The sequence below is a fragment of the Centropristis striata genome, chromosome 18 (genome assembly GCF_030273125.1).
Source record: "Centropristis striata isolate RG_2023a ecotype Rhode Island chromosome 18, C.striata_1.0, whole genome shotgun sequence".
Classification (NCBI taxonomy): domain Eukaryota; kingdom Metazoa; phylum Chordata; class Actinopteri; order Perciformes; family Serranidae; genus Centropristis; species Centropristis striata.
Genome location: NC_081534.1, coordinates 7365668 through 7377766, shown reverse-complemented (window position 1 = coordinate 7377766; position 12099 = coordinate 7365668). Strand labels below are relative to the sequence as shown.

Sequence of the window (12099 nt, the reverse complement as noted above, 5' to 3'; positions counted from 1 at the left end):
TGCTGATGTTTTCCTGAGTCTTTTTATATTGTACTTTTTGTCAATAAAAAAAGGAAATTATTCTTCAACCATCTTATTAATAGCTTTATTTTTCTTATATGACGGACAATTGTCTGTTTTGTCTTCTTATCTCGTCACACTTAAAATAATCGCCTATGTCATTTTTTGTCAAAATGTTTTTTTTGCCTAAATTATCTCCTCATGACGCTGGCCACCTATGGTAAAACCGCCTACATCCTCAGTTAATCAGATCATGTGATTTTACCCCTTTAAGATAATGGCCTATGTCAAGACTTAAGCAGATTTATTAGGCCTAAATCAAAATAAAATGTGACTGAGGCAATTTTTTGAACATGCCTTTGTGACTTAAGCAAGATATGGTCACACTTTACTCTAAGGTGTCTACATGAGAGTGACATGAGTGTGTCATAAACATGACATGGGATGTGTCATGAACATTAATGACACTTTAAAGTAACATTAATGCTCATATGATACTTGTCATGTCATGTTTCTGACAGGCTTGTGTGACTCTTATGTAGACACCTTCAAAATAAAGTTTTACCATATCTTGCTTAAGTCACAAAGGCATGTTCAAAAAATTGCCTAAGTCATTTATTTATCTTAAGTAACATAATTTACACACAGTGTTATTACTATGCCAATAGCCATCCTTTGTTACATCCTTTTTGAGTGAAATGATCAATAAATGTCATATGTTACACTTTTGGTGAAGTTTTTTATGTTACCTGCAAAACTTAAAAAAATTAGTTAGGCGTTTATTTTAACAGGGTGACGTTATCCGACAGACAATTGTCTGTTTTGTATTATCTTTTCTAACTGGCGAGCGGCAACACTGGCGCAAATGCATACCTTTGGACAATGTAGTTCACAATGATACATTCCCTCATTGCTTCTTCGTGGACAGCATACATTTCCCGGCGTCCTTTGCAGCTGCTGTGGTCTGTGTTGTTTTCCTGCTCAGACGCGGCTAGTTCAAGTTGCCATAGCACGGCTGTTCTTCTGTTAGCTATCACTTTCAAAGCGAAAAACCAACGGCTCTGGCTTAAGCATTTGTTTTTCTCTGTTTCCGCCGGACATATGGAGTATTTTGTCGTTTCCACGGTATTGTCACAAGTCTAAAATAGTTGGCTAACATTGGGGTAGCTAGCTAACGTTCATAGTAGACACCACTTGTTGCTAGCCAGAGGAGCATCACTCAACAATGGCCAACACAGTGATTTATTGGGAAGAGGGCAGTTTGAATTGCAGTGTTTTGCTGGTCAGATAGCTTTCTGTCTCTAAGGGCTGTCAAGGTAACGATGACAAAGCTCTCATTTCCGCTAGCTATGACAAAAATATCCATTGTAAAGAAAGTTAAGAAACAGCCCAGTTTGCTCGTTAATCTGATTAACGTTGCAGTTATCAGTTAGCGTTTCCTGGTCACTAATCGTCGTTTGACCTAGTCAGCCGTTTATCGCCCCCTTAACTATAAACCTGCCATGTCCCAAACTATGGATACATCCAGCGAGACAGATTCATTCGACAGGACGCCGGTGCACCGGCAACGGGGGCGTGAAGCCCACCGCAGAGCCGGCCGGGACAGGGGCAGATCCAGTGGGAGTGGAGGTGATGGTCGAGCCGCAGACATCTCCGACAAGATCAGTACACTGGCAAACACTTTACAGGTACTCTGCTGGGCCTCATGAGACACAGCCTCAGCTCCCCTACATTCACATACATTTCGTCACCCTGTTAAAATAATCGCCTAACTCATTTTTTCAAGTTTTGCAGGAAACACAAAAAACTTCACCAAAAGTGTAACATATGACATTTATTGACAATTTCACTCCAAAAGGATATAACAAAGGATGGCTCTTGGCATAGTAATAACACTGTGTGTAAATTATGTAACTTAAGAGAAATAAATGACTTTATTATCAATTTTGAACATTCCTTTGTGACTTATGCAAGATATGGTAACACTTTATTTTGAAGGTATCTACATAAGAAACATGACATGACAAGTATCATGACCATTAATGTTACTTCAAAGTGTCATCAATGTTCAGGACACATCCCATGTCATGCTTATGAGACACTCATGTCACTCTTATGTAGACACCTTCAAAATAAAGTGTTTCCATATCTTGCTTAAGTCACAAAGGCATGTTCCAAAAATGGCCTAAGTCACATTTTATTTCGACTTAGGCCTAATAAATCCACGTAAGTTACACACTTGACATAGGCCATTATCTTAAAGGGTAAAATCACATGATCTGATAAACAGAGGATGTAGGCGATTTTAACATAGGTGGCCGCCGTCATGAGGAGGTGATTTATGCAAAAAAAACAATTTTGACAAAAAAGTACTTAGGCGATTTTTTTTAACAGTGTGACGATTTTGGGTCTGTGATCATTAATAGCATACATTGGTTCTTAAACTTGTACAAGTAATTGTTAACTGAAAGTTTCTTTTCTTGGCAGGACGCCAGTCGGAACTTGACTAAAGTAGACCGGATGCTGGGTCATTACAGGGAGCATACAGATGATCAGGCTGAAGCCATGGCCCTGGTCAGACACTTGTTTTGTCAATTATGATTTCATTATAACTTATTAAGTCTTAAAGATGCAGATTATATGATAGTTGTTTTCCATTGCACACATTGTCATGTTATGATGTCAGATTTGTTTCAAGTACATGTTGTATCAAAACAAACTTTATTGGAGCTATTTTGAATAACATTGAGATCAAGGAAACATTCAACTAAAAGTAGCTTTTCTCCCCAATAGTTTTTTTTTGCTGTGGTGGCAACTAGGGTTGCAGCAATATATACCATTTTCAAAGTAAACTGGTATAAAAATTCATGGTTATAATACCATGTCCATTTGCTTAACTATAGTAATCAATACAATGTTTTATTTATTTTAAGGGACATTTTTTACACTTACTTCCACTAAAAATGGTTTCAACTTTGTTCATCATTGTAATTAATAATAATAATAATAGTAATAATATATGTGGACAGCATCAAAACTAACTAAGTTATTTTCGTCAAATGGTTGTAGTTAGTCCTCAGTTACAATAATGTGCTGGTAATAATATTTGCTTTCTCAGTTTGTTGTTTTACATCTGATTTTTTTAACCTGCTCCAGCTCAAGGAGAACCTGGAGGAGTCAATCAGTCAGCTGCAGACTCAGAGGGTGAGGAGATCCAATGGGGCTAGGAGTGCTTCTGCTTCAGCCTCCAGCTTGCATACCAGTGACCTGGAGGCTTGCTCAGAATCAGGTATGGAGTAATACAAATTTCATATTCTAATCTTACATCTGGATTATTTTTAAAGAGATGAAACTGAAAATGACATCAAACATGAAAATAAGTTTGTGTTTGGTGTTCTGACTCCTTCTTTTATTACTTTCTAACATATGTGCATCTGTAATTCCAGATGGCCAGCGTTTCTACCCTACTTCTCCACTGAAGGACTATACAAGCACCACAGGAAGGAGGCGGAGGTCTCAGTCTGCCAGTGTTCGCTTCAAGGATGCCAGCCTAACAGGAGAAGATGTAAGGAACAGAGACAGAACAACTACTTATCAGTGCCACTTGTTAATGCCATGTAGTGTCACAAAGTTTCCACAAGAGGGCAAACAGAGTCAGGAACATTGATATGAAATCTGTAATGCTAATCTTGAATAGGCTTTGTAAGATTTATATGAATGGGATATTGTTCATGTTAGTAAGTTATTCTGCTTTCCCCAAGGGTTGTATGGCAATATTGGAGCGCCTTAAAAAAAAGTATGCAATAGAATACAAAAATATATATGGAAATACATGAGGATAAAAATAAATATGTATTAATAGGTAAATAAAAAAGTGGCAATATGAAGCCCAATAAAAAATAATCAACATATAAACAAAAAGACAAATAAAATATAAAAGAATATAAGAATTTTCTTTACATGTATTTGTTTGTTTATTGTATATGTTTATTAATACATTCTAGGAAAATAGCAAGAGCAATAGAGAAAAAATAAGGAAAAATAATGGGATAAAAATAAAGAAATTACATTATATAAAATGATCATTAAAACATTTACAGAAAAAATAAAGTGCTTCAAATGCAAATGAAAATATTTAGAAAATGTATACATTTATACAGAAATTAATTAATAAATGAAATGCTTATACTTTTTTATATTTTGTTATTTTGATTTTCATTTTAACATTTATTTGTTTCCTTTTAATTTGCACTTTTCATGAATAATATAAGAATACTCTTTATTCCTGTTTATATTTATTTTCTTATTCTTTTATGGATTCATTTATTTATTTATTTATGCATTCCTATGGCGCCATAGGTTGCAAGGCAACTCTTTTCTTTGCTTTGCTTGTATACAATAATGTTTTGTATTTTCTCTCCATCTGTGGCTATCCCCCATAGATTCACACTCTGCATCAATCCTTGAGGGATCTGTGTTGTGACCAGCAAAGAATGTCTACTGACCTGGATAGAGAAATCCTCAGGAGAAATAGGTATGTGCAGGGAAGGGCAACGGCTGAACATCGATCATTTACCAGTCAGACATGTGATTTCTAGAACTGAGTTTAATCTCCAAATTATGTTTTGTTACTTGCTGTAGCAACATAAATGGTCTCTCAAGCCACAGAAAAAATATACCAATCTGTTTCCCAGTTTGTCACAAATCAGATTTGAAGAGCAAGTGAAATGATAACAACTGGTGATGCACAGTAAACATGTTTTTCTTCTCAGACATTTTTGTTTGATTGCCTTGAAGTCAGAAAAGAAAACTAATTAGAACAGGCTTCTTTTTAACAAATAATTCTGCATAGTAATCAGATAAATGAGTGCTTTAACTCCACCAGGACGCCTAAATCCTTAAGCGACATTATTGTCTTTCAGAGTCTGTTGCAGGCTCAGTTTTAAAGCCATATTGAAGATACCAGTTGCATATGAAACTGGACGACTAAGGCAACGATCCAACTATCCCTTTCTAGTACATCACAAGGGAGTCTCCCACTTTATGCAAATCTCATGCAGACTATCTCATGCAGTAGAAACTTTTTATTTTTTTCCTATCTATTTAATTGCAACTCTCTTGGAATTGCCTAAATTGGGTATGACTGGAGAGCTGAGACTCTTGTGGTTTCAATTTTCATTTCATTGTTGTGACAGCATTTTTTAAAACTTTACTGTATAAAATGAGCTGTGACCTCCGAGATAATCACAGCTTCATGAAACTTTACAAACCCAAGACCTAGGCCATTAAGAGGATGTATCTTTTTCCTGTGTATATTTACAATAAGCAGTTTCCAAAACAAGGTGCTTGCCATCCACTCTCTGAAAAATACAAATCTCCAAAATGTCAAAAGTTTTTGATATATAATCACAACATGTTTTTTTCTATGGTGTTCCTCAAGGTCTGAGTGTCTTAATCTGGTATTGACAATCTGTAACAAATGGTACTAACCCCAAAATTGCTACCAAATCTTATGAGACGTAATTGAGCGTGCTCATCATATAGTTCCATGTACAATACAATACAATACAATACAATAAATCTTTACTGTCCACCATGGTGGAAATTTTCCTTCGGCTCACCGTAAAAATACAGAATTTCTTTAAAAACACACAGCAGTTGAGAATGCAGTTAAAACATAGAATAAGAAAAGAAAGAGACAATTAAGAGCAGTTCAAAGTTAGTGCATCACTTATGTTGAGTTGAAGAGGCGAGTAGCATTGGGGATAAAATATTTTTTAAAGGCTCCTTTAGCTAGTGGGACCCTGTAACGTCTCCTGGACTTCAGGAGCTGGAAGTTAGGAGGTGGGAGAGATCTGCTGTAATTTTCCTGGCCTTCCTCATTGTCCAATCTGTGTAAATTTCGGTTAGTGACTTTTGGGGTCGTCTCACTATTTTGCTTGCCCAACTTAAGTAACCAAACCAGACAGGAAGATGGAAGGTGAGCACACTCTGTACATGTGTGGTGTTCACCAATTCTAAAATCTTCTGGCTGACCCCCAGGCTGCTCAGCCTCCTTAACAGGTTGAGTCTCTGTGAACATTTTTAAATACATAGTCTGTGTTTCCTGTGAATTTCAGTTGGCCATCAAGCACTGATCCCAAATATTTAAAGGTTTCGACAGTTTCCACAGTTTGGCCATCCAGTAAGATTGGCGCTGTAGAGAACTCCTGGTTTAAGCAGAACATCACCTCTTTTGTTTTTGCCACATTGATTTCTAGTTTGCTCTCTGAGCAGCATTCTTCTAGGGCCCTAACATGGGTTAAAAAAAGAGTGTCATCAGAGGGGTCTGTAGTCCGTGGAAGGCCCACTAGGGCCATATCGTCAACATATTTAATTACATTCATTAATACAGAAATCATCTGTAAAAAGAGAAAAAAGCACAGGGGAGAGAACGCTGTACTTAGGGTGAGCGTGTCAGACAGGGTGCCATTACCTGTACCCTCTGAGGACGGCATGAGAGAAAGTCCCTTATCCATTGGATTAGGATCCCTGAGATATCAAGTTCTGCCAGCCTTTCCTAAAGAATAGATAGCTTCACAGAATTAAAGGTTGCACTGAAGTCTATAAATAAGACCCTTGCATATCCTTTAGGCCGCGAGAGCTGCTTAGATATGGAATCTGTCAGTGTCGATACAGTCTCATCCGGGCCTCTGTTACTTTTTTAGGCAAACTGCAGTGGATCTAATCTCCAAGCTAAGGTGTCGACTAGGACTCTCCATGATTTAACAGAGATTAGATGTTATTGCAATTGGCCAAAAACCTTCAGGTTTGCATGCCCCTGGCTTTTTTGGTATAGGCGTTATTATTGAGGATTTCCAGGATGCTGGAACACCTGTCACTATAAGGGTTTTAAACAGCCGACTGAAAACTCCTTTTAATTGGGGGGCACAGTCTTTGAGTAGGCGGGTTTTCAGGCCATCTGGGCCTGTGGTCTTGGCTGGCGTCAATTTAGAGAGACTCCTATTAACAGCCTCCTCAGTTATGTCAATTAATGATCTTGGAGGGAGGTTTGTACAGATCTCATAACATTCCATCCTATCATCAACATCAAATCTAGAGAAATACTGATTCAGATCATTTGCAAAAAGTTGACTGTCATTAACAGGGATTTTATCCCTCATTTTTCTATCTTTCCCCATTAGGGTGCGTAGTCCCTCCCAGGCTTGTTTTACGTTGCCAGTGTAAAATTTGCTCTCTATTTTGTTTTTGTATTCAATTTTTGCTTTGAGTATTTTCCCTCTCAGTTGTCTACTTTTTTCCCGCATCAGTTCTGTGTTACCAGAGGCAAAGGCTACTTCCCTATCATTTAAACACATTTTAAGTTGTTTAGAGACCCAGGGCTTAATATTTGGGTAAATTCTTACTGTTTTTGTTTCACACACAACATCCTCACAAAATTTAACATAAGATGTGATAACATCTGTAAGTTCATGCCCATCTTTACAAGTTTAAAAAACCCCATCCCAAATAGTGTCCCCATCACTGACTTGTTTCTTACTTTCCTCCGTCCACACTTGGATTTGTTTAGTGAGAGCTTTCATTCTCTTGACCACAGCTGTATATTTGGGCAGGAGATGGATCACATTGTGGTCAGATTTTCCCAGGGGTGGTCCGCATAGCTTCAGAGATGTTGCCATAGCAGCGGTCGAGGGTTATACTTCAATGATTATGTTCTAAGCCCTTATACCGTAATCCAAATACCCACAGTGTTTACTATACAGATATATAACTAGAACAACTTGACGCTATGTTGCTGAGCTGCATCTCAAATGAATCTAGCTTCTAAGCTTTCAGATGGTATATACCACCTCTATGTGACATCTTCTGTTGACCTGCTGTCCCCCCTAAAGACTACCTGTCCCTAATGGAGAAGACAAAAATGTGTCAATAGGAATGAGCTTTGGAGTAAAAAAAACAGTGAAACAAGTTTAAAGGCTTTTCCTCTCTTCCATTTTTTTAAACATGTTACACTGAAAGTCTGCATGTCCTTAAATTGAACTTGTAGGATTTTTAGTTTTTTGCTTTAACACTGATCTGAGTGTTTGTATAAGGCAAGGGAACTCTTATGCAGTCCCTTCTTTTAGTCTGCCCACATATTTTCTTCATTATTTTCTACACTAACTTAGGCCTGACTGCATATTGATTTTTATTTTTCCATATCCACGGTACATAAAAAGTTTTCTGGTCTTTGAAATCTCCTAGATGAGAAAGTGATAAAAGTGTCATTGGAAACTTAAAGAGACGGCATTGGAAAGTCAAAAGGCTGCAGCTCTTTCTTTGAACATGCATTAGAATTTGACATTTTCAGCTTATTAAAAAGTCCCTCCTCCCTGGTGCTGCTGACCACACCAAATTGATCCACCACTATATTTCAACATCTGAGGCTTCATAATTATTTTTAGTGGCATCACATTATGCAGTCACATTTTGATCAATGATGTCCTGGGAAAGGATTTTTCAAAACGACAGAGAACTGTGATGTGTGAATATTTGTCTGCTTTTTATAGGGTTGATATTGACACGAGGCGAGCGATGGAGAACCTCACAGAGCACCTGACAACTTCCCCGAGACAGGCCTCGGTGAGTTGTGGCTGTGCATTTCACCACTACTACTTCCACTATGCTTTCTAGTTTTGTGGACTTCAGAGGAAAAGTGGATACATGCTGAATTTAACGACATCACGTCACAGTTATTGTTGTATAAAGCTTACAATATGCAAATATTTTTTAAACAGAAAACGGCTACGGACAAATGGCGTCCTCTTTTTTTCAAATGCAACTTCAATGAAGTCAAACTTTAGCAAATATTTCAGCATAAATTCCAGACACATGGCCTCTCACTGCACCATCACTACTGTGACAAATATGCTGCTCCAAATGACAGCCAACATGTTTAATATTTTTTATCTTGTCACGTCCACAGTCGTGACAAGATAAAGGTATTAACTGTCTTTTACAGTTGCATGTGATGCTGCCTGATTAGACAGGGAATTCATGCATCCTGAACATCCTGCTCCCAGTCAGTTCGAAAAGATTTTTTTTTGTCACGCACCATTTTAATTTCCTGTTGTCTCATTTATCATATCCTGCTGCCATTCTCTGCACCGGTGATGTTTGTGTGACCTCAGGCGTCCTCCGTCTCACTGTCTGCAGGTGTCATCTCGTGTGGAGCAGCGTCTGCAGGAGCTGGAGAGAGAGATGCACACTGAGAAGAATAGAGCCGAGAGAGGGAGAAGGCCTGATCAGCAGGTGGCTGTGTCTGACGAGCTGCAGGAGGTGACACTCCTCCTCACCACTCATCTGTTGTTATCCTTCCATCAAACACCTCCCTGTTGACACTCATCATGTTCTCTCACATTTATTAGTCATCACCATAGACTGTATCAAAGAAGTGGACATAGCCTCAGAGGTCTGAAAAGTGAAGCAAATGTCGAAGTGCCTTAAATCTGCATTCTTTTTAATGGCCAGCAGGGGGCGACTCGATGGTTGCAAAAAGAAGTTAGATCATAGACTTCTATGAGAAAATTACCCTTTTTTAAAAATGTTCTAAACATTTTTCTAATAAGTTTATGTTCTCAATCAGTAGTAAGGATGCCACAAGAACCCATACCTCTATATCAAATAAGACGGTACTAGTTTTTCTACAGTAACGGAGAAAGGACTCTCAAATACCTGGATGACAATGAACTCTGACAGTCAGGAGGAATGAAACAGAACAGGGGTTACGAATGTAACTATGGTTCTATTGTGGATGACAACCAGAATTCATTGTCATCCAGGTATTTCATCCGATCTCTGGTCATGTTTTTGTTTTTAAGAGCTGGGCACCGTTTACATTTGAACCTGTAGCTGGATTTTTTGTGCCGGTACCCAACATCACCTTTTTTTGTACTTTACTCTCTCTAATTACAAAATTGCAAAAAAAGCTTTCAATTCACCATAATATTACATTATATTTCAGTAAGCATTGTCCGTGTGGAGTTTTGAAAAGTGTAACCACACACTAGGCTTGACATTCATTCCACCAAAATTAGGTAAGGCAAGGCAAGGCAAGTCAAGTTTATTTGTATAGCACAATTCAACACAAGGTAATTCAAAGTGCTTTACATACACATTAAAAACAGCAAGACACAATTGAAAACAGTAAAAACAGTCAATTAAAACAGGGAAATAGAAATAAAAGTATAAATAGGATAAAATAAGATACAGCAGGATAAAAAAAAAGAGATAAAATATTAAAAAGCACAAGTCAAACATTGTGTAGTTAAAAAGTAAGGGCAGTAGAGTAGAGCAGATAAGTGTTAAAGTTAAGAGTACGCTTCAGTAAACAATAGTGTTTTTAGTCCTGGTACCAATTGGTTTAACATGAATCAGCACTTGGTAGTACTAACATCATTTGGTAGCCTTAAGAGTACCGAGTTTAGTTCCCAACAGTTCTGCATGTTTAATACAGTCTATGGTCATCACATATAGCATGTAAAGTTCAAGTACACAAGGCAGGGTTCATACAAAGTCTTTACAGCTAGGAAATTGTTTAATTTTAGCCTTTATGTTTTCAGGGGAAAGGAATATGCTTTAATGTGAACATGCTCCATGAAAAATGCCTGATTATCGTTATAATCTGGTGCTTCTTCTACATAATTAATCATCTAATACCAGGTCTTCAGGTGGCTCACACTGCATGAGCTATGCTAGCCTAAAGCTAAATAAGTCCTCTGTTGATCCCTTACTCTGGAAAATAGTAAGCATTAAATAATCATGATCAAAACATAAAATCAAAGCTAATATAAAATACATGGTATGATATTAACAATTCTTATCACCATTATTTTAACCAAAATAATTATATTTATATTTATAATATAAACCGTATAATAATAATTAAAAAAAAATTTTTTTGTAAAATAAAATATGTTCTGTCTGATTTAACCTTTCTTATGTGATGTGGGATATGGCTAAATTTACAGCCAGGCATAAGATAGGAAGGACCACACAGCCCAGTGCCATTAGAACATTTGTGGAAAAACAAAGTAAAACAGGAAATCAATATAGGACTGCATGTTATCCAGCAAGTCAGCTCTTTTGAAGTCACCTCTATCCAAAAAATGAAAATCACCACGATCAACTTAGTGTGAGTGTTTTCGTGATCCGCTATTAAATCATATATCTTACCCTCAGTAATATAAGCAGCTGGTAAAATAACCAAAGTGTCAATATACATATACAAAGACCAGGTAGTGTCAGATAGGAGTCCGAAGATAGTCCGTAAATTGAGTTTTGTTGAAGGCCATAAGAGTCAATAGTGTCTTTCCAATGCAAATATAGTGATTAGGGATTTAGATTGAACAAAATAAACAAGATTGATCATCCAGTCTAATGACTCATGTTGCTAAAAATCAGGCAGCATTCTGCACAACTGATTCTGAATCAGCAGCCAAAAACAACTTGACCAAAAGCTGCGCCCGAGACCAAGACGATTCCGAGTCCAAGGCATGAGACCAAGACGAGTGTGAGACGTAAAAAAAAAAATGGGCCAAGACTAGATGCAGATACATTCCTGCTTGAAAGTGCTTAAACTTTATTCTTTAAAAGCTGTTCCAATCCTGTAGAAGGACACTGATTGACAGAGCAGGATAAAAATATATCAAATATCATGTTGGCCCTGGTCTTTTTGTTAAATCTTTTCAATCAGTGTGTTCTAGCCATGTGATGCTTGGGGCAAAAAGGCTGATTGGCTAAATGAAAATTTCCCTTCTTGTCTAATGCTGTCACCTCAATCAACAGCACCAGGGCAACTGCTTTTACTTTGGCCACAAGCTTGATTGTATATTATTTCAAAAGGCTTGAATGTGGTTTTATATGTTTGAGTGTCAGCTAGTGTAGCAATCATCATTGCATTCATGAATAATTGTATTTATACTTTTACACACATAATACAACTAATACTAACAGCTTATCAATTAAATATATTTTTTTTACAACACAAGGAGAAATTTGGCTGAAGAGAAAGCAAGCCAGCAGGACTTTCTACCCACGTAGGAACAGCAGCAGCAATGA

The 12099-nt window shown here is 37.3% G+C and overlaps 1 protein-coding gene across 1 annotated transcript in view; it reads left to right on the top strand.

Moving 5' to 3' along the window:
• The first annotated feature begins 818 nt into the window (after positions 1 to 818).
• The window catches only part of LOC131990623 (centrosomal protein of 128 kDa-like), a 62734-nt gene continuing 51453 nt past the window's right edge, over positions 819 to 12099 (top strand). The window contains exons 1-7 of the mRNA XM_059355701.1: positions 819 to 1688; positions 2488 to 2574; positions 3157 to 3289; positions 3447 to 3565; positions 4443 to 4534; positions 8550 to 8622; positions 9196 to 9318. Of these exons, the coding sequence (XP_059211684.1) occupies positions 1503 to 1688; positions 2488 to 2574; positions 3157 to 3289; positions 3447 to 3565; positions 4443 to 4534; positions 8550 to 8622; positions 9196 to 9318 (813 nt within the window). The 5' untranslated portion in view covers positions 819 to 1502. The remainder of the gene's footprint in view (positions 1689 to 2487; positions 2575 to 3156; positions 3290 to 3446; positions 3566 to 4442; positions 4535 to 8549; positions 8623 to 9195; positions 9319 to 12099) is intronic.